We start from the raw sequence: 21,240 nt of genomic DNA on the forward strand, positions 1-21,240 counted from the left end.
ATTTTTTTGTGTGGACATATTTGCATTTCTCTTGGGTATGTATGTAGGAGTGGAATTGGTAAGTCATATGTTAATTTTATGTTTAACCTTTTGAAAATTCCAGGCTGTTTTCCAAAGCAGCTGCCCCATATAACATTCCTATCAGCACTCTATGAGAATTCCAATTTCCCCACACCTTCATCAATATTTGTTATATTCTGTCTTTCTTATTATAGCCATCCTAGTGGGTGTGGAGTAGTATCTTAATGTAATTTTGACTTGCATTTCCCGAGTGATATCAAGCATCTTTTCTTATACTTACTGGCCATTTGTATATCTTCTTTAGAAAATGTCTTTTTTTATCCTTTGCCAATTTTTAATGGCATTGTCTTTTTATTGCAAGGGCTCTTTATATAGTCTATTTATTAGTCTCTGTCATAGACTGACTGTGCCTCCTCTGAAATGTGTTGAAATCCTAACCCCTGGTACCTGTGAATACAACCACATCTAGAAACAGGGTCTTTGCAGATGTAGCCAAGTTAGGATGAGGGCATTAGGATGGGCCCTACCCCAATATGACTGGTGTACCTATAAGAAGAGGAAATGCTGTGTGAAGACAGAAATGCACAGGGAGTGCCATGTGCTGACAGAGGCAGAGGTTGGAGTGATGGCCTGCAAGCCAAGAAATGCCAAGGATCGATAGCCACCACCAGAACCTAAAAGAGGCAAGGAAAGATTTTACCCAGTGTCTCAAAGGAAACTTGACTCTGCTGACAGCTTGATTTCAGAATTCTGACTCCAGAGCTATGAGGAATATATTTTTATTTTTTTAAGCCTCCTAATTTGTGGTACTTTGTTATGGCAACCCTAGGAAACTCGTTGACATTTTGGTACCAGAAAGTGAGGTACTTCTATAACAAATACCTAAAACTGGAGAAGTGGCTTTGTAATTGTATTATATGTAGAGGCTGGAATAATTTTGAGGTGCTAGACAGAAAAAGCCTAAATTGCCTTGAAGGAACTGTTGGTATAAATATGAACTTAAAGGTGGTTCTGGTGGGAGCTCAGAAAGAAGTGAGAGCTAAGAGAACTGTCATCTCAGAGAACACATATATTGCCAGTATCTTGCTAGAAATATGAATGTCAAAGGTGTTTCTGGTGAGGCCTCAGAGAAATGAGCAACATACTGTTTGACTCTGGAAAAGAGATGATCCTTGTTATAAAGTAGCAGAGAATGTGGTTGAGTTATGTTTTACCATTGGGTGGAAAGTAGAACCTTTAAGTGATGAACTTGGATGTTTAACTGTGGGGATTTCCAAACAAAATGTGTAAGGTATGGTTTAGCCTTGATGCTTATGGTAAAATGCGAGAGGAAAGAGGTAAGTTGAATTAATGGTTAATAAAAAGGAACAGCATTTGTTGTTCTAAACCCTATAATACATTGTTATTATTTTTCCTTAGCCTATTACCTTTTATTTTTTTTTTAAGATTTTATTTATTTATTTGACAGAGATACAGCGAGAGAAGGAACACAAGCAGGGGGAGTGGGAAAGGGAGAAGCAGGCCTCCTGCTGAGCAGGGACACCCCCACCCCCGATGAGGGGCTCTATCACAGGACCCTGGGATCATGACCTGAGCCAAAGGCAGACGCTTAACTGACTGAGCCACTCAGACACCCCAGCCTATTTAACCTTTTAAAGGGAAAACAAGTCTTTCACATTTAAGCACATATTGACCGTTTCTAGAGCTCATCATTACTTTGCATAGACCCAAGTTTCTATCTGGCACCATACTTCTTTAGCCTAAAGAACACGAGTCAACATATCTTCTAGTATAGATCTACTAGTGATAAACTTTCTGGTTTTGTTTGTCTGCAAAAGTCTTTGTTTTGCCTTTTTTTTTTCCCCCCAAAAAGCCTTTTACCATGGTAAAATGCACATAGCAGAAAATTTATCATGTTAACTATTTCTTTTTAAGACTTATTTATATATTTTAGAGAGAGAGAATGCAAGCAGGGGGAGGGGCATAGGGAGAGGAAGAGAAGCAGACTCTGCACTGAGTGCAGAGCCCAAGATGAAGCTCAGTCTCACAACCCAGAGATCATGACTTGAGCTGAAATTGAGTCAGAGACTCGATCCACTGAGCCACCCAGGTGCCCGTCATGTTAACTACTTTTAAGTGTACAGTTCAGTGATAGTAGCACGTTCACGTTGTTGTGTAGTCATTACTGATATCCACCTCCAGAACTCCCTTCATCTTGTAAAACTAAAACTGTGTATTCATTAAGCAGTAACTCCCCTTCTGCTTTTCTCCCAGGCACTGGCAACCACCATTCTACTTTCTATCTCTATGATTTTGACTACTCCAAGTACCTCATAAAAGGGGAATCATATACTATTTGTCCTTTTCTGATTCACATTTCAATCAGCTAATGTCTTCAAGTTTCATCCACATTGCAGCATATGTCAGAATTTCCTTCCAATCTAAGGCTGAATACTATTCCATTGTACAGTCCACATTCTGTGTATCTATTCATCCCTCAAGGGATACTTGACTTGCTTCAGCCTTTTGGCTGTGTGTTCACTGCCATGAACATGAGCATGCAAATATTTGTTCAAGTCCCTGCTTTCAATTCTTTTGGGTATATACCCAGATGTAGAACTGCTGGATCATATGGTAATTCTCTTTCATTTTATTGAAGAACCACCTTACCATTTTGCATAATGACTGCACCATTTTACATTCTCATTGACAGTACACAAGGGTTCCAGTTTCTCCATATCACCATCAACACTTGTTATTTTCTATCTTTTTGGTGCAAGCTATCCTAATGGATGCAGGGTGGTTTCTCATTGTGGTCTGAGTTGCATTTACATAATAATTAATGATGTTAAGCATCTTTTCATGTGCTCATTGACTTTTCATATGTCGTCACTGGAGAAATAAATACCTATTCAAGTCCTTTGACTATTTTTTTTTAAAGAATTTTTTATTTGTTTCTCAGAGAGAGAGAGAGAGAGAGACAGCAGGCACAAGCAGGTGGAGCCACAGGCAGAGGGAGAAGCAGGCTCCCTGCTGAGCAAAGAGCCCAGTGTGGGACTCAGTCCCAGGACCCTGGGATCACAACCTGAGCAGAAGGGAGATGCTTAACCGACTGAGCCACCGAGGCGTTCCCCTCCTTTGCCTATTTTTAACTCATGTTGTTTTTATATTGTTGAGTTTTAGGAGCTCTTTACATATTTTGATTATATGAATCCCTTATCAATATATAACTTGAAAATCTTTTTCCATTCCATAGGTTTCCTTTTCACTGTATTGATGCACAAAGAATTCTAGATTTCATGAAGTCCAGTTTGTCTATTTCTTGTTTTATTGTCTGTGCTTTTGGTATCATATCCAAGAAATCATTGCCAAATTCAATGTTGTAAAGCTTTTCCCATTTTTTCTTCTATGAGTTTTACAGTTTTAAGTCTTACACTTAAATCTTTGATCCATTTTGAGTTAATCTTTATATTTGCTGTTAAGGTACAACTTCCTTCTTTTACATATGGATATTCAGTTATTCCAGTCTCATTTGTTGAAAAGCCTGGCCTTTTCCCATTGAATGGTCTTGGCACACTTGTCAGAAATCTTTTGACCATATACATGAAGGTTAATTTTTGGTCTCAGTATTCTATTCCATTGTTCTATATGTCTGTGTTTCTGCCTATACCACACTATTTTGACTACTCTGGCTTTGTAGTAAATTTTAAAATCTGGAAGTATGAGTTCTGAAGCTTTGTCCTTTTCCAAGATGATTTCAGCATACGTTGAGATTCCATATGAGTTTTAGGATGGATTTTTCTATTTCTGCAAAAATGATATTGGGATTTTGATAGGAATTTCATTGACTCTGTAGATCTTTTGGGTAGTATTGACATCTTAACAATGTTAAGTCTTTTGATTCATGAACATGGAATATGTTTCTGTTTGATTTCTTTAATTTTTTTCAGCAATGTCTTGTAGTTTTCATTGTACGAGTCTTTCATCTCCTTGGTTAAGTTTTTTTGATGCTACTATAAATGGAAGTGTTTTTGCAATTTCCTTTTCAGATTGCCTTGTTGTTAGTGTGTAGAAGTGTGTTGATTTTGTATCTTGTTACTTGGTAAATTCATTTGTTATGTCTAACTGTTTGTAGAATCTTTAAGGTTTTCTACATAAGATAATATCATCTGCAAATAGAGATAATTTTACTTCTTCCTTTCTAATTTGGATGTCTTTCTTTTCCTTGCTTAATTGCCCTGACTAGAATTTCCAATACTACATTGAATAGAAGTGGTGAAAGATTTGTTCCTGATCTTATAGGAAAAGCATTTAATCCTTGACCATTGAATATGATGTTCCCTGTAAGTTTCTTAAAAATTTCTTATTATGTTGAGATAGTTTTCTTCTATTCCTAGTTTATTTCATGTTTTTTTTTAATCATGAAAGGGTGTTGGATTCTGTCAAATGCATTTTCTGCATCAATTGCGATGATCAGGTCAATGTTCCCTCATACTTTTAATGTGGTATATTACATTGCTTGACTTCTGTATGTTGAACCATACTTAAATTTCAGGACTAGATTTCACTTGGTCATGGTGTATAACCCTTCTAATATGGTGTTAAATTTGATAATATTTTGTTGAGAATTTTTGCTTCAATGCTCATAAAGGATACTAGTCTGTGGGGTTTTTTTTCCATTTTGTATCTTTGTCTGACTTTCATGTCAGGGTAAGCTGGCCTCACAGGATGAGTTATAAAGTGTTACTTCCCTCTCAAGTTTTGGGAAAAGTTTGAGAAGGATTGGTGTTCATTCTGTTTTGAATGTTTGGTAGAATTTACCACTGAGGCCATCAGGCCTGGGCTTTTCTTTGTACCTGAGCTTTTTGATTACTGAGTCAGTATCCTACTAGTTACAGCATGATTCTTTTTTTTTTTTTTTAAGATTTTACTTATTTATTTGCTAGAGAGAAAGAGCACAAGCAGGGGGAGCAGCAGGCAGAGGGAGAAACAGGCTTCCCACTGAGCAAGGAGTCTGATGTGGGACTTGATTCCAGGACCCTGGGATCATGACCTGAGCTGAAGGCAGACAACTAACTGATTGAATCACATATGTATCCGTGGTCTTTTTTTTTTTTTTTAAGATTTTATTTATTTATTTGACAGAGAGATAACAAGCAGGCAGAGAGACAATCAGAGAGAGTGGGGGAAGCAGGCTCCCCACCAAGCAGAGAGCCCAATGCGAGCCTCGATCCCAGGACCCCGAGATCATGACCTGAGCGGAAGGCAGAGGCTTAACCCACTGAGCCACCCAGATGCCCCTGTATCCCTGGTCTTTGTTGGTTTTGTGTTTCTAGGAATTCGTCCATTTCATGTAGGTTATCCAGTTTATTGGTGTACAATTGTTCAACGTACTTTCTTCTATGCTTTTTTATCTGTAAAACTCGTAAGAAGGCATTTTAACTTTTATGTTAGTGTTTTGAGTCTTCTCTTTTTTCCTTAGTCATTCTAGCTAAAGGTTTGTCAATTTTGATCTTTTCAAAGAACTAACTTCTGGTTTCACTGATTTTCTGTATTGTTTTTCTATTTTTTTTGTTTGTCTTTGTTTTTCTATATTTTATCTGTGCTCTGACTCTTATTATTTCTTTTTGCTGTGTTTGGACTTAGTTTGTTGTTCTTTTTATACTTCTTTAAATCATAAAGTTAGGTTGTTGATTTCAGTTCTTTCTCATTCTTTAATAGAAGCATTTATAGCTATAAATTTCCCCCTTAGCACATCTTTCATTACATCCCCTAAGTTTTGAATGTTGTAGTTTCATGTTTTATTTTCATTCATCTCTGGATATTCCCTGGTCTCTCTTGTGATTTCTTCTTTATCCATTGGTTGTTTAAGAGTACTTGTTTAGGGGTGCCTGGGCACCTCAATGGTTTAGGGCCTCTGCCTTCAGCTCTGGTTGTGGCCCTGGGGTCCTGGGATTGAGCCCTGCATCAGGCTCTCTGCTCAGCGGAGGGCCTGCTTCCCCCTCTCTCTGTCTCTGCCTGCCTCTCTGCCTACTTGTGATCTCTGTCAAATAAATAAATAAAATCTTAAAAAAAAAAAGAATAGTTGTTTAATTTCCATATATATATATGTATACATATATATATGTATATATATGAAATTTCCAGTTTTCCTTCTGTTATTAAATCTGTCTCCATCCTACTGTAGTTGGAGAAGACATTTTGTATCTATTAAGCCTTGGTCTATTGCCTAAAATATGGTCTATCCTGGAGAATGTCCTGTGTGTACGTGGGAAGAGTATTTTGCTGTCATTGAGTAGAGTGTCCTATATATGTCTGTTAGGTATTGTTGCTTTATTGTGTTGTTCAAGTCCTCTATTTCCTTACTTCTCTTATATCTGTTCCATCCATTATTGAAAATGGGGTATTGAAGTTTCCAACTCATTGTAGAAATGTCTACGTCTTCTTTTAATTTGGCCAATTTTGCCTTATATATTTTGGTTGGTGATTAGGTACTGTTATATCTTATTGCTGTATTGAAACTTTTATTAATATATAATGCCCTTCTTTGTCTCTTGTAATCTTTTTTTATTTAAAATCTATGTTGTCTGGGGACGCCTGGGTGGCTCAGTTGGTTGAGCCGCTGCCTTCGGCTCAGGTCATGATCCCGGGGTCCTGGGATTGAGTCCCACATCGGGCTCCCCAGTGGGGGCCTGCTTCTCTCTCTGCCTGCTTGTGCACTGTTTCTCTCTCTCTCTGACAAATAAATAAATAAATAAAATATTTTTAAAAAAATCTATTTTGTCTGATATTAGTTTTACTAGATTTGCCCTCTTTTGGCTACTATTTGCATACTTTTGCTTGCCCCTTCTTTGCATCTTTGGATCTGAAGTGAATCTTCTGTGGACAGTATATGGTTGGACCATGTTGTGTTTTTATCGAGAGATTACATTACATTTAAAGTAATTATTAAAGTAGGATTTCTGTCATTTCATCATTTGTTTCTATGTACCATATAGCTTTTTGTTTTCTTCATTTCCTGCTTAACTGTCTCTCTTGTATGTAGTTGATTTTTTTTTTTTTTGGTAATAAAACGTTTTAATTCCTTTTCATTCCCTTTTGAGTATATTCTGTAACTATTTTCTTTGCAGTTACCATAGGGATTGCATTTAACATGCTAAAGTTATAATACTTTAAGTTTATGTCAGTTCAACTTTAATAATATGCAAAAACTTTGCTCATTTACAGCTTTGTTCTCAGTAATTGACATCACGAAATTACATCTTTTTTTTGAGAATTTTTGAAAGATTAAAAAAAAATTATTTGACAGAGAGAGAGACAGTGAGAGAGGGAACACAAGCAAGGGGAGTGAGAGAGGGAGAAGGAGGCTTCCCACTGAGCAGGAAGCCCAACGCAGAGCTTGATCCCAGAATTCTGGGATCATGACCTGAGCTGAAGGCAGAGGCTTAACGACTGAGCCACCCAGGTGCCCCACAAAATTACATCTTTATATATTGTGTATCCAAAAGCATGAATTAATAATTGCTTTTTTAAATGTTTTAGTGTCTTAAATTACATAGAAGCTGAATTATAGAATTAGAGTGAAAATTCCAATAATATTAGGTTTTAGGGTAATAATAATTTTTAAAGCAATATACCAATCTCTTAAGTCATGTAGAGAACAAAATTGGAGTTTTAAACCACTGTTACTATAACACTAGCTTTTATCATTGTCCATATATTTACTTTTACTGAGATGTTTCTCTTCATATGGCTTTGAGTTACTGTCTGGTATCTTTTTATTTCAACCTACAGAACTCCTTTTAGGATTTCTCACAGGGTGGGTCTAGCAGTGACAAACTCCCTCAGCTCTTGTTTATCTATGAATGTCTTAACTTTCATTCTCACTCTTGAAAGGACAGTTTTGCTGGTTATAGAATTCTAGGCCGACAGGTTTTTGTTTTGTTTTGTTTTGTTTTTTAGCATTTTGAATATATCAGCCCACTGCCTTCTGGCCTCCAAAGTTTCAGATGAGAAATCTGCTGGTAATGTTACTGAGGCTCTCCTATAAATGACAAGTCACTTCTCTCTTGCTGCATTCAAGATTATCTCTTTATCTTTGGCTTTCAGTGGCCAATTTATAATAGATCTCAGTGTGGGTCTCTTTGATTTAATTCTTCTTGCAGTTCAGTGCACTTCTTGGATGTTTATATTCATGTCTTCAACTAAGCTATCATTTTCTTTTGTCTTTGATGGTGACCATGTCTGTGACCCATTCCTTTTTCAGTTACCCATATATCCACTGGGAGGAGGCTGATCTGGGAACCAGGACCAAAACTAACCTACAATTACAAGAGAGTTATTGGGGGTGCTACCTGAGAAGGATCAAGGGAATGGCAGCTGCGGGCTAGCAAAGCCTTTAAGCTCATGATGCAGGTCTGATACCCATTAAAAAGGGAGAAGGAAGGAAGATTGGATAGGAAGAGCCTCAGACTGTGGTGTAACTCTGAGAAGTCTCATTCAGACCAATAGGGCTTTGGCACAGTGATAACCTGTGAAGGAATTCCACAATAACCAGAAATGGGCAGGTCTTACTATCCCTACCATGCTTAGTCATTCATTGGAGGCTACCTGGGAAGAGTGTGCCAAGTTCTTTCCTGAAGGGAGAAATACCTACCAGTGGTACACTGCCATGTGACTCTCTGTGTCACAGAATTCTTGATGGTAGAAAAGATCCTTGGAGAGTGACTGGTTAATCCATCTCCCTCTATGATAGATGTCATCTATGACATTCTGAATAAATGAGTATATGTCATATTTTAAAACATGTTTAGAAAAGAAGATCATACATATCCCTCTCATGTTTAATTTTAAGTACCAGAGTTTTTTCTTTGTGTAATCTCAGTCCTCTAGGCTGCTTTCTTTGCTTTGTCATCAAGACTTAAAATATGTGATTTCTAAAATAATACTGAATAGATTTTTATGATCAAAGTTCTCTCTTGATCTTCCATGAAGAAAAAGACTCAAGCTTTCTCGACCAAGTTTAGCGCCAGGCAATGGAGATATCACTAAGATAACACTAACAGCTCATTCTCAGCTATGGAATTGAGTGAACTGAGTGCTGTAATCAGTGGGTTAGGAGTTTGAGATCTTGATGCAAGGCCATGCTCCCCTCAGCATGGATCTTCAGCTTTTTAGTGAGTGTGTGGGTGCCTCATGCCATCATTCCTGGTCTCTTACTACTTTACTTTCTGTTCCCTACAAAAAGGAAGTTAGAGGATGGAAACTAAGATTTCAGTGCCTACACAATGTTGTAATGACTCTGCTGTGGGTTTGATATAATTCATTTAATGTTAACAGAAAATTCTGGGAGGTAGGTATCATTCACCTCCTTGCATAGGTGAGGAAACAAAGATCACAAATTCATAAATGTAAAGATTTCAAATTTCTTTCTTTCTTTCTTCCTTTTTTTTTTTTTAAAGATTTTTATTTATTTGACAGACAGATCACAAGTAGTCAGAGAGGCAGGCAGAGAGAGAGAGAGGAGGAAGCAGGCTCCCTGCCAAGCAGAGAGCCCGATGTGGAGCTCGATCCCAGGACCCTGAGATCATGACCTGAGCCAAAGGCAGAGGATTTAACCCACTGAGCTACCCAGGCGCCCCTCTTCCTTTCTTTTATACAGAGAGAGATATTGAGGGCACAAGCAGGGGGAGCAGCAGGCAGAGGGAGAGAGAGACCCAGGCTCCCTGCTGAGCAGAGAACGCTATGTGGGGCTTGATCCCAGGACACTGGGATAAAACCTGAGCCAAAGGCATATGCTTAACTAGCTGAGCCACCCAGGTGCCCTGAAGATTTCAAATTTCAACTGACTACAAAACCCATGTTTTTGCCACTCTGATTTTCAAACTGTGTTTCAAGGATCCTTGATGTTCCACAGATGCAGATTTCTAGGTCTTCTGCCTCCACATCAACCTGAGAAGCCTCCATTTCTGGGCTCCCTGTAGACAGTTTCCCCATAAGAATTCTTTTGAAAATAAATGGGAGGGAATGACTTTAAAAAGACAAATAATTAAGAAAACCAATCCCTTAAATTGTGCAGGCTCCTCAAGACAACGACCTGTATTCCTTACCCATTTCTATATGTAGACAGATTTACCACTAATTAGACCATCTTAATGCTGCTAACATGCATATTCTCAGAGAAAATGCTTGAAAAGAAGAAAATCTAGGTATCTGATAAGAATGATAATAGCTGGAGTGCCTGGGTGGCACGGTCGGTTCAGCATCTGCCTTCGGCTCTGGTCATGATCCCAGAGACCTGGGATGGAGTCCCACGTAGGGCTCCCTGCTCAACTCCCTCTGCCTACCACTCCCCCTGCTTGTGCTCTTTCTCTGTCAGATAAATAAGTTAAATTAAAATTTAAAAGGAATTATAATAGCCACAATATATTGAGCATCTCTCATATGCCATGACATGTTTACATAATCCCAATAATCCATGTAACAGCCCTCCCCAAGGTAAGTAGGGCTATTCCCATTTCATGGTTGAGAGAACTTAAAGGGACTTGAACAAAGTAAGAGGCAGAGCTAGGAGTTGTTCTGGGTTTGTCTGGACTTAGAGCTGATTATGTACATCAGATCAACTCTTCTTTTTTTTATGTTCAATTAGCTAACATATAGTACATCATTAGTTTTTGATGTACTATTCAATGATTCATTAGTTGCATATAACACCCAGGGCTCATCACAACACATCATGTCAACTCTAATGAGGATTTATGGAGGGTTTATATAGGGGATTAATTATACCTCCTGGAGGTTACAACATGCTCCACACTGAGCACATAAATCATGTCCACCTGGAGGTAGTGACTGCACATGTTCCATCCTGCCCACTGCCTGCACCTGCTACCCCACGGACTGTGCCTGCTAGAGGGCGTGGGCAGAGTGCAGACACGTAGTGGAGGTGGTAGTAGCACTTGTCACACTGCACCTGGGAGGCACAGTTTGCTTCAGAGCATTAGATGATCCCCACCTTTGGGACAGTAGAACACTGAAAGTGGAAAATTCTGAGCTGTTACACCTTTCTCCAGAGTCGTTGGTGACTACCCCATGCTAATGGGGCAATTCCCTAGCAAGGCTGGTAGCTTCCCTTTGCTTACTGCTGCCTGACAGGTGAGGTAGGCGCCCATCAGCTACCCAGAGCTCTCTTTCTCCCACTGCTCATTTCTTACAGTATTTGCTGCCCCTCTGCTGAGTTTTTCTGCTTTAGACTTTGGTCACCATGCAGTATACAAAGGACACACATTGCCTAAATGCATAACTATCATTATATGCCACAAATTATGTTAAATTTCATATATATGTTCTTTTGAAAAGATACCTTTTAAAAATTATAGTATTAAAATACATGATGTTCTTATACTGAATTACACAAAGGAAAACACGAAGGAAATGATGGGAGTTTTCATTTTTAAGGGTTGAAATGGTTCTCGCACTTGGCACTGAAGCTTCTCAGGTGATATAGGGTGGAGCCAAGGAGATCCTTTCTTTGGGTGCTGAATGCATCAGCATTCATCTGTGGACCTGCAGAAATGTCCATCAGGACAAAGGGGGGCTGGTGAAGGGGAGAAGCTGTCCTGAGGGAAAACTTTACCCTCTCCTATGTCCTTGCCCAGTCCTGCTAGGAAGTCAACCTAATTCTTACCCAGGTCTTTTTTCTATACCCCCAGACAGGAGGAGTTGTAAAAGTTACACTGGGGTTTCAGCATCCATTTTTACTGTTGCCTGTCCCATTCTTTCTAACCCATCGCTTCCTATTAAACACGAGAAAGGTAAATTACTGATAAGCAATAATAATAAATAGTGTTTATTAATATTAATAAATATCAGTTTATTAATAATAAACTAATAAATTAATTTTTGAAAAACCTGTTGGTTAATTTAATACATATCTGGCAGTAAATATGAATCCAGAAGGACCAGCAAAGCCCCAGAATACTTTTCTCCAAAATTTAATTAGGGTAGAACTCTGGTGGATCAATGCTTTCCTCTTCAGCTTAAGTAAATGAGTGTTTTTGTCTCTGAATTAAACTAAAAACTTAATTGAAGATTCTGTTGAAACCGAATTCTGAGAAAAAGTAGTCTCAGTGTTGGTGTCTTCTATTTCTAAATTACATCTAAATACTCAGAAGCTTCCTTTGCCTATAGTTTTGTTAGTGGGCCAAATCTACAATGAAATGTTACTTTTCAAACGTGGAAAAAAAAAAAGGGCACATTAGCAACTTACATTAGGACAATGAAGATCCTGTAGTATATTTTTCTAACACTTGGTTCCTTTGGTTCAGCTGCCAAACAGCAGTGAGGGCTCGAACACTTCATAAAGCCACTCTCCAAAGGATCCAAGACCAAACAGGAGGTGAAACTTGTTGGTACAGAAAGTTTTCAAGTTGTAGCTTCAGGGAAGGATGCTTAAAACCTATAGCTTATTTTTTCAGTATTTTTTTTTAGAATAACATATGTGTGTATGTATTTTAACTGATGATTTATTTGGATTAAGACTTCCCTCTTAGAGCCTGAGTTATCAGTAATATAGGAAAACAGCAGAGAACCCCGTATGAAAAGTCAAGAGACAGTGCAAGTGCAAGATTTAAATGAGGTAAGACATAAAAAGGTCATTTCCAGTGACAGCTGCTAATTCAGTTGCGGCACACTCCATAAGGATGCTTAAGAATAGCTGGATATAGGCAAAGGGAGAAAATACACCTGCAGGAATGGTGAACCTACATCTTGTGATTGTAATCAGTGGTTACAGGTTGGTTAGGAAGGAGCCCGGTAAAATATATTTTGGATAAACTAATGTGTTGAAATCGGAAGGGTGTTTAAAGGTACTGCCTTGCAACTGAGTAAACGTGAAAATTCAGAACCCAATAACACAAACCACCATTTACAGAGCACTGCTGTAAGTGAGGTGCCCACACGTGCGTACGGATCATTGTCCTCATTTTTCTGATGACAAAACTGAGTCTAAGTTAAGTAGCAGACTCAGTTTTCCGCTGTTGGTAAAGAACAAGACCAGTAAGACTTTTTTCCCACAAATCATTCTTGGTTTCCCAAGTTGGAGAGTAGAGACCTATCAATTTCATGCTGCTCCCTAGTGGGGTGGTACAAAGGAGTAGTTAGCTCACCTGACAGGCGTGCTCTGACCAACAAGAAGGGTCCACAGCTTGATGGCAGTATTATGAGAATTGGCTCAGGTCTCAGTCCATAGCCACCAAATTGCATTTTGGCCTCAATTTAATTTCCTACTAGGTTTTTGTAACAAGAGAAAATATGCTTTGGTAAGTTCAAATAGAGTAGATATTAAAAGTAAGGGCTTATAAGTTAAATTTGGTTTGAATCCCAGTGCTGATCTTGGGAAAAATATCTAATATAGCTGAGCCTCACCTCTGTTCTCTGTTAAAAAAAAAATATATATATATATATATAATATATATAATTCTATATTATATATAGAATATAACTTAATTATGTTTATAATTATATAACCTTATATTTATATAAATATATCATATAACTTAATTGTATTTATATATTATATGACTTTATATAAATATATAATATATTATATAGTCTATAACTTAATCATATATATATATTATATATATATATATATATATATATATACACACATATATGTATATTCCAAATTCATAGGGGTCCTGGAAAACAAAATGAGATAATGCAAGTAAAGCATGTATCATGATGTCTGACACATGGCAAGCACTAACTAGTAATTACTTTCATTATTATTGCAATTATTATTATCAATTAATCTGGAAAGATTTTAACAAGACTTTATATCTGATAGCTGCTTAACAAAATACTTTCAAAATCTCACTTCATTCCTACTCTGATGGTTATAATGTATATAACAGAACAGTGTCAGCTCCATTTTACAATTGAGAAAGAGGCTTAGAGAGAAAAATGTCTCTTATGAGCTATGGTACCATGAATTACTTTTCCCAGCTTCATATCTCCCCTAGATGACTTTATAATTGAGTTAGGCAGGAAATTACTATTATCAGAATCTATACATGATTTAATTTAAACATGATTATTATATATAGAATTAATTATATAAAATGCTTTTTGCAGATTTTAAAAATGAGCCAAGAAAAAATTGAAATATTTGAAAGTGAGTTGTCAGAAGAAAGGAGAAAGCAATTGGCATCTGATTTTACTACTATACAGAAGGCTTTGAAAGTTAAAAGTGAGGTATTTTGCCACTCAGGATGTTATTTCCCTCTTTTTGCATTCCTACTTTAGGGATTTCATGTTACCATTTATTTTGGTTTTCAACTAAATCGTGGCTATAGAATATGTGTTTCTGTTAGTAATAATGGGGTGAGTGTCCTTTCCAACCTGAGTTCCAGCACCAGCCAAAGAGGGGCCTTAAGTACCAGGTGTTTGATTATTATGGTGGTCATAGAGTCATGGACTTGTCTCTCCTTTTATGTGCTTTTCCTACCATCTTGGAAAGGTCTATCAGGAGACAACCAGCCTATATTTGGAAGAGAGACCTAGATGTGAGTCCATGGAAGTCTAGATCACCAATTTAGAGGCTGGTGACACTTAATCAGTTTGCAGGGTGGGTGACAGCCAGTGCAATGCCCCAAATCCCATCCTGATGACCTACAGGAATTTTCAATGCAATGAGGCAGGAAACTGATGCCACTTGCCCTCTTCCTGTGGTTTTGGGTGGCCACTCTCCATTTTCTCTCCCTTTTGCCCCACACCTTCCTCATCAACACTGTCTTCCCTTTCTGATCTCAAGGCTTTGGGAAAATACCAAGTAACTCCTCTCCTAAAGTAAATTTCATATCACCTGTTCCCTTCATAGGGTACCACAGATTCTCAGGTCCCAGTCATCCACCAACCAAAATGTATATTCTGTATCATCAGTGTAGAAATTTGATAAGAATCTACATATAAGTGAAGTGTTTTCTCTCACAGATATAGAAAAAAATCAGTTGATTAAGTCACTGAATATACATTATTAAGTAAGGCAGCATACTTTGTAGTTAAGAACACAGAATTTAAAGTTGGTCAGACAGGTGAATCTTAGCTTTACCACTTCCTAGCTATGTGAACTTAGGCAGGCCACTTACACTCTCTGAACCTTTATCAGTAACCGGACTGCATGGGGTTGTCACAAAATTAAAGGCGTGGTTGTTCTGTAAAAGGTAACTTTAAAAAAAAGATATATTTTAAAACAGGTAATATAACTAATGCAGGAGTTGCTGAAGAATTTACCTCTCTAGAAGCCTTGCTGAAAGTAGGAATGGCTCTAGAAACCCCGTCCTTCAACCTGTGAATGATAGAAACTAGGAATGCTCAGTTTAATTAATTGATTTAAGTAAACTTTAATTATTAACAAAGTAGTTCTGCCAGAAGAATAAGTTGGAATATTTAAAACAACAAAAGAAATTCTAAGATTCCTATTTAGAAGTATTATACCTTTTATGGGAAAGTCTTATTTTATTTTATTAAATATCCTTATTTCTTAATCAGGGATTGCAAAAATCAAAGTCAGAACTTCTATGCCTTTACAATGAAATTCAAAGTATTCCAGGGGCATCAGAAAGTGGAGACTATTTTTTAGTAACATATAACCAGCTACAAAGAGAGAATTCTGAATTAGAAACAAAGGTGAGACTGAATTAATTCTTTAAATGTTCAGTGTTTGTCTTTATCTTTTATTAGGATAAGATAAAAGGATATTAATTTTCAGGAAAAGGTGACTTGGAAATTGGCATATCTTTTACTTATATAATTACATATATATAAAATTATATAATTTATAGAATAAATTGCCATATTGTATAGGTTATAAGCCAATCTGCATCTCTGAATAGACTTTAGTCTTCACTCTTAGGATTACGCTGTTAATTTTTTACTTTAGATCAGTTTCCAAACAGTTTAATTTTTGGAGTACATATTATAATGTAAAAGGTTTACTTAAAAATAGAACTACCAAACGATCCAGCAATTCCACTATCTGGATATATACCCAAAGGAATTGAAAGTAGGGCCTTGAAGAGATAATTTACACACCCATTTTCATAGCAGCATTATTCACAATAGCTGAAATGTGGAAGTAACCCAAGTGTTTATTGACGGATGAATAGAAAAGCAAATTGTGGTATGTAACACACAATGGAAAGTTATTCAGCCTTAAAAGAGGAGGGAAATCCTGCAGGATGCTACAACATGGACGAATCTTGAGGACATCACACTAAGTGAAATAAGCCCATCACAAAAACACACACACTGTATGATTCCAATTATTTGAGGTACTTAGAGTAGTCAAAATCATAAAGACAAGAAGTGTAATGGTAGTTTCAGGAGCTGGGGGAGGGGTGAGAGCGAGTTATTGTTTAATAGGTATAGAGTTTATAAGATGAAGAGTTTTGGGGATGGTTGATGGTGATGGTCACACAACCCTGTGAATGTATTTAATACCACTGAAGGCACACTTCAGTGTGTAAGGTTAAGATGGTAAATTTTATATTATGTGTACTTTACTACCACCCCCCCCCGAAATACAAAACAAACAAAAGTTTACTTAAGTGTCTTCAACCTTAAACCTTCAAATCAAAGCATTTTTTTTTTCAGTTATACTGAAGATCAGGTTCATAATTAGAATTAGGAATGTTTAAATGTCCTGCCCCCAATATGTTCCCCAAGTATAAAAATGGCTGCCAGACCACAGTTAGATGGAGAGGTTGCCTGCAGGGTGATTCCTGGAGTCCCGCTTATTAACTACTCCTGGCTGAAAATTCTCTTCCTTGGTTACTCCTTTGGTCTTGATTAAAAAGGTAGGGAGGAGTGAAGGCTTGAACACACAACTAAAATATATTGGGTTATGTTTTCATAGCACATGTGAAATGAAGGACTAAGCCCAGGCCTCATTTATCCTCTGTGAAGTTGTTATCCTGAAAGCAGGGTGCAAGCTGCTGAGGGATTGGGACATGGATCAAACAGTATATGACCTAGTAATGGAAAGGTCCAGAACACGGGGTTTGCTACCTGGAAAGGTGGATACATGGGGCACAGCCTAAACTAAGCTTTGTTGGAGGACCTTGTCAGCAAAGTAGGTTGTCATCACACTGTACAATTAAAGGATCTTGTCTTATGAAATATCACTGGACAGTGCAACACAGAAGATGAACCGTGGCAACAGGAATAGAATATAAAAACAAGAGATTCAGATCACTATCCTGGTAATCTGGCTCTCCCTTGCTCGCTCTTTTAAAAAGCTTTTTATTTTGAAATAATTTCAGGCTTACAGAAAAGTTTTAAAAATCGTACAAAGAATTCCCAAGCACCTTCACTCCTCCAGTATTAGCATGGTGTACCGCATTTGCTTTATCATTCTCTCTCTATCTTCCCTTCTCCAAAGATACCCTTCTTTAAAACCACGGATTTATGCATCCTTATGCCTATGGTAAAAATGGATTAGATTACATAATGACAGCAAAGTGTTAAGTTAAATTAGAAGATGACTTCAAATAGGATGTCAATTTATATTATTTGTCAATAATTATTTAAACATTTAATAGACTCAATGTATTTTCTCATAATTATATATTAGAATATACAAAATAGAATATTTGTCTTCTCACTTTACAGGTCTTGAAGCTTTCACAAGAATTTGAACAATTAAATAATTTTACTGTAGGGAGAAATACTGCACCTGCTAATTTAATTGCAAGTGAAAATATCTATAAAGATCTTATGTCTAAACTAACAGTTTTGGAAGTAGAGATTCAAAGCCCAAAGGAAGAGAAAGAGGAACTCTGGTAAATTGAGAAAGTCTCATATCACACTAATTATCTGGGGGGAAAGATACACTTACTTGATTTGGCTTGATCGTTGTAAGAATTTGACATTCATTTCTAAATGGTGTGAGTGGAAAAATTAATTATAAGCAAGCATTTCCCCCAAGGAGTTTGTCTTTTGATATGTTCCTACATTTTTAAATTTAATCTTGCTTTTTAAAATAAATTTATGCATTTTGAGGAAAATTTGGAAAGCATGGAAAAATAAAAGGAATGATAATAACCCTTAGTTTCACTAAGGAAATCTGTTAATGTCCTAATTTAACTATACTCTGCCAAGAGATTTTTTTTGCTGTTTTTATTTAACATCATATCTGATAATCATTTTGATAACCTTCTCTCTTTTTTATTATGTTAGTCATCCTACAGTTCATCACTAATTTTTGATGTACTGTTCCATGATTCATTGTTTGCATATAACACCCAGTGCTCCATGCAACCCGTGCCCTCCTTAATACCCATCACCAGGCTCACTCATTCCCCCACCCCCTTCCCTTCTAAAACCCTCAGTTTGTTTCCCAGAGTCCGTATTCTCTCAAGTAGTCTCTCAAGTCCATAGTCTCTTATGGTTCGTTTTTTATAAACTTCCCTCCCTTCCTTCCTCCCTCCCTTCCTCCCTTCCTTCCTTCCTTCCCTCTTCTTTTATTGATCTTGCCCTCAAACTCTTGTATTTCTGCTTTTTCACCAGAAGTGTCTTTCACAGAAACTTTGGAGATTTGGGGCTAATGCATTACTCTGCCACAAAAACGAATAGATGCAATCAAATTTTGTCTGGGCCAAAGCCTAGAACTAGATATCAGAAGGAACAATAGATGGCAATTTTGACTTATATACCATATACTGAAGGACACATCATCAGTGAATTAGGAAAATATGGTCTAGGTGCAGCCTAAGCTCTATCTTTGTAAACGTTTTAATGTAGAAGGAGGGTTTTTTGTTCATTTGCTAGTTTTGGACTGATGAATTTTATGCCTTCCCAAAAGTTGCTTTTAACTTTAGAATGTGCTCTGAGTCCAAGATTCACAATCATGAAACCTAGTTGCAGAAGTGGGAAAAGCATGTTGGAGACATGGTGGGGAACAAGCATGATAGTGGTCACAAGAGTGAAGAGCCAAGAAGCTTGGTCACAGCATTTAGGTTTGCTATAGGGGAAAGTGGAAGTCTTGTTCTTGAGCACTAGAACAGTGTATTATCAGGTTTTAAGGGAGATTGTTCTAGTTCTCTAGAAGAGATAAACTGAAGAAGAAAAACAGACCAATTAAGCCAGATATGAGCCACAGGTGAAGAGATAGTGACCTAGATTGAGTAGGTGGCAATGGAGTTGAAGTGGCCAATCTTCAGAGGAGATGTTGACATTAATTATCAAAGCTGACAAAAATCCACCCAGCTGACATAGGATTATTGGTAGGGATATTTGCCACAGGGAGGAAGGCTGTGGCCTTAACTCAGTTGGTGGTGGGGAACCTTGCCATTATAAAGATACTAGACTTCTCTCTAAAGAGCTCCTTGTTGCCACCTGTTTCCTTTACTTGGTCCAAATTACTTCCCATCACTGGGACTGTGAGAAGTCTGTGTATCTGCCCTATGCTTCCCTCTCTCCTCTTCTTGGAATGTTTCCTTGCTTACTTATCTCCTGTGCCCTACTTCCCAGGCTCCATTTCTCTCAGATCCATTACATAATCACATTTGACAGTAAAATTGCATATCTACCATGTGCCAGGTACTGTAGGGAGATACTGAGAATACAAAATAAGACATAGCTCTTACCTTCATGGTCCATATAGCCTGCAGGGGGAAGATAGACAATTAAACAAAGCAGTATTGTATACTTTGGGAGCACAAAGGAGGTGCCCTGGCCAGGCTAAGAAACCAGAAAATATTCTTAAAGGAAGTAACAGACTGAGTCCTGAAGTATAGATAACCCAGGGCCAAGCAAAAAGTGAGGGAGTAATTTTCAGGGTGGATATGACATGTGCAAGAGAAGGCATGATTTGTTTGAGGAACTCAGTGACCTCGGTGCTGCTACAGCACAGAGTGTGAAGAGAAGAAATGGGGAAGGAGACAATGAGAGTGAGGAAGTAGGCAGGGACCCTGTCACGAGGGAACATGAGTACCCACATGGGGAAGTTTGGACAATAGGAAACTCCCTCAGTGTTTAGTAACATGGAAGAGACCAAAACAGATTTGCCTGTTCACTTGGCCTGCTGTGTGGGAAATAGTATTGAAGGTAGTGAGACTAGTTTGGAAGCTGCTGCTATAATCTGGGTGAGCGAGGATAGTGTTGGTGAGGTTAGAGAAAAGTGGATGGAAGTAGATCAACCAGACTTAGGAACTAATGAGTAAAGGAAGTGAGGAAGAAGGGATGGTAGGTAGGGACTTGGGTGTCAGCAGAGATCAAGGAAGACTTTCAAGTTTCTGTTTTGAAGGTGTCATCCATTGAGTTAGGAAACATAGTTTCGAGGGAGGAGTGAAAGGAGTACAGCTTTTGATATGTTGACTTTGAAGTGTCTTTAGAACAGCCATGCTAAGAGTGAAGCTTGGGCTGGAGGTCAATTTGAAAATCATCAATAAGTAGACCTTAGCAGAAGTCCTGTGATGGATGAGATGGTCCTGTTAAGTTGCTTGATGAAAGTACCCAAAGGTAGAAATGTAAGGGAAGCCTCTCTATAAGAGACAAAAATAATTATCCCAAAGGTAACTTAGACAAAACAGCCAGAGAAGTAGAAGAAAAGTCAAGAGAGTGTGTGCTACAGAAGCCAGATTGAAGAGTGTTTCAAGAAGAAATAGTAAATAGTGTCATGTATTGCCAAGAAAATAAAGAACAAAAGGTGACTATTGAATTCAGGTTTAAGAATGTGGTTGAAGACTTTAGTAAGAGTTGTTCCAATGAAGGGCAAAAAACAAATGGCTTCCTAGATCACATCTCATGGGATGGTAAATGGGAGTGAACTGAGGAGTGAGTGAAATTTGAGGAAGTAAAAATAGTGGGTGTGGATGCCTTCCAAAAAATTAGGTTGTGAAGGAGAGAAGGGAATATGGAGCTGAGGCAAGAGGAAATGTGTTATGTTTAAATTCTGAGAAAGAGTCCCCAGATGGCAGGTTTAGGATTCCAAATACCAGAGGGGGACTAGCCTTAGGAGATGGGCCAGCTGGTCCATTGTAACAGGACGAAGAAAGGGAGGATGGGCAGAAATCCAAGTGAGTTTTTAACTTGAGAGGGAATCAAAGTACTTATTTGGTAGTTTGTGTCCTCCGTGAAGTAGGAAAGAAAGTCATGTGCTGAAAGAGAGTAATAGAAATACCAGAGTGAAAAAAGTTTGAAATAATAACTGTGGCA

At 37.7% G+C, this 21,240-nt stretch overlaps 1 protein-coding gene across 2 annotated transcripts in view; it reads left to right on the forward strand.

Annotated features, from left to right (window-relative positions):
* Nucleotides 1-21,240, forward strand: part of CCDC30 (coiled-coil domain containing 30) — a 114,357-nt gene that overhangs the window by 40,651 nt on the left and 52,466 nt on the right. The window contains exon 12 of one of the 2 annotated variants that reach the window (XM_032877473.1): nt 17,695-17,864. The exons of the other annotated variant lie outside the window; for it this stretch is intronic. Within the exon in view, the coding sequence (XP_032733364.1) occupies nt 17,695-17,864 (170 nt within the window). The remainder of the gene's footprint in view (nt 1-17,694; nt 17,865-21,240) is intronic. 2 annotated transcript variants of the gene reach the window in all.

Source organism: Lontra canadensis, unplaced genomic scaffold (assembly GCF_010015895.1).
Source record: "Lontra canadensis isolate GAN:19392208 unplaced genomic scaffold, GSC_riverotter_1.0 scaffold60, whole genome shotgun sequence".
In the NCBI taxonomy this organism is placed as follows: Eukaryota; Metazoa; Chordata; class Mammalia; order Carnivora; family Mustelidae; genus Lontra; species Lontra canadensis.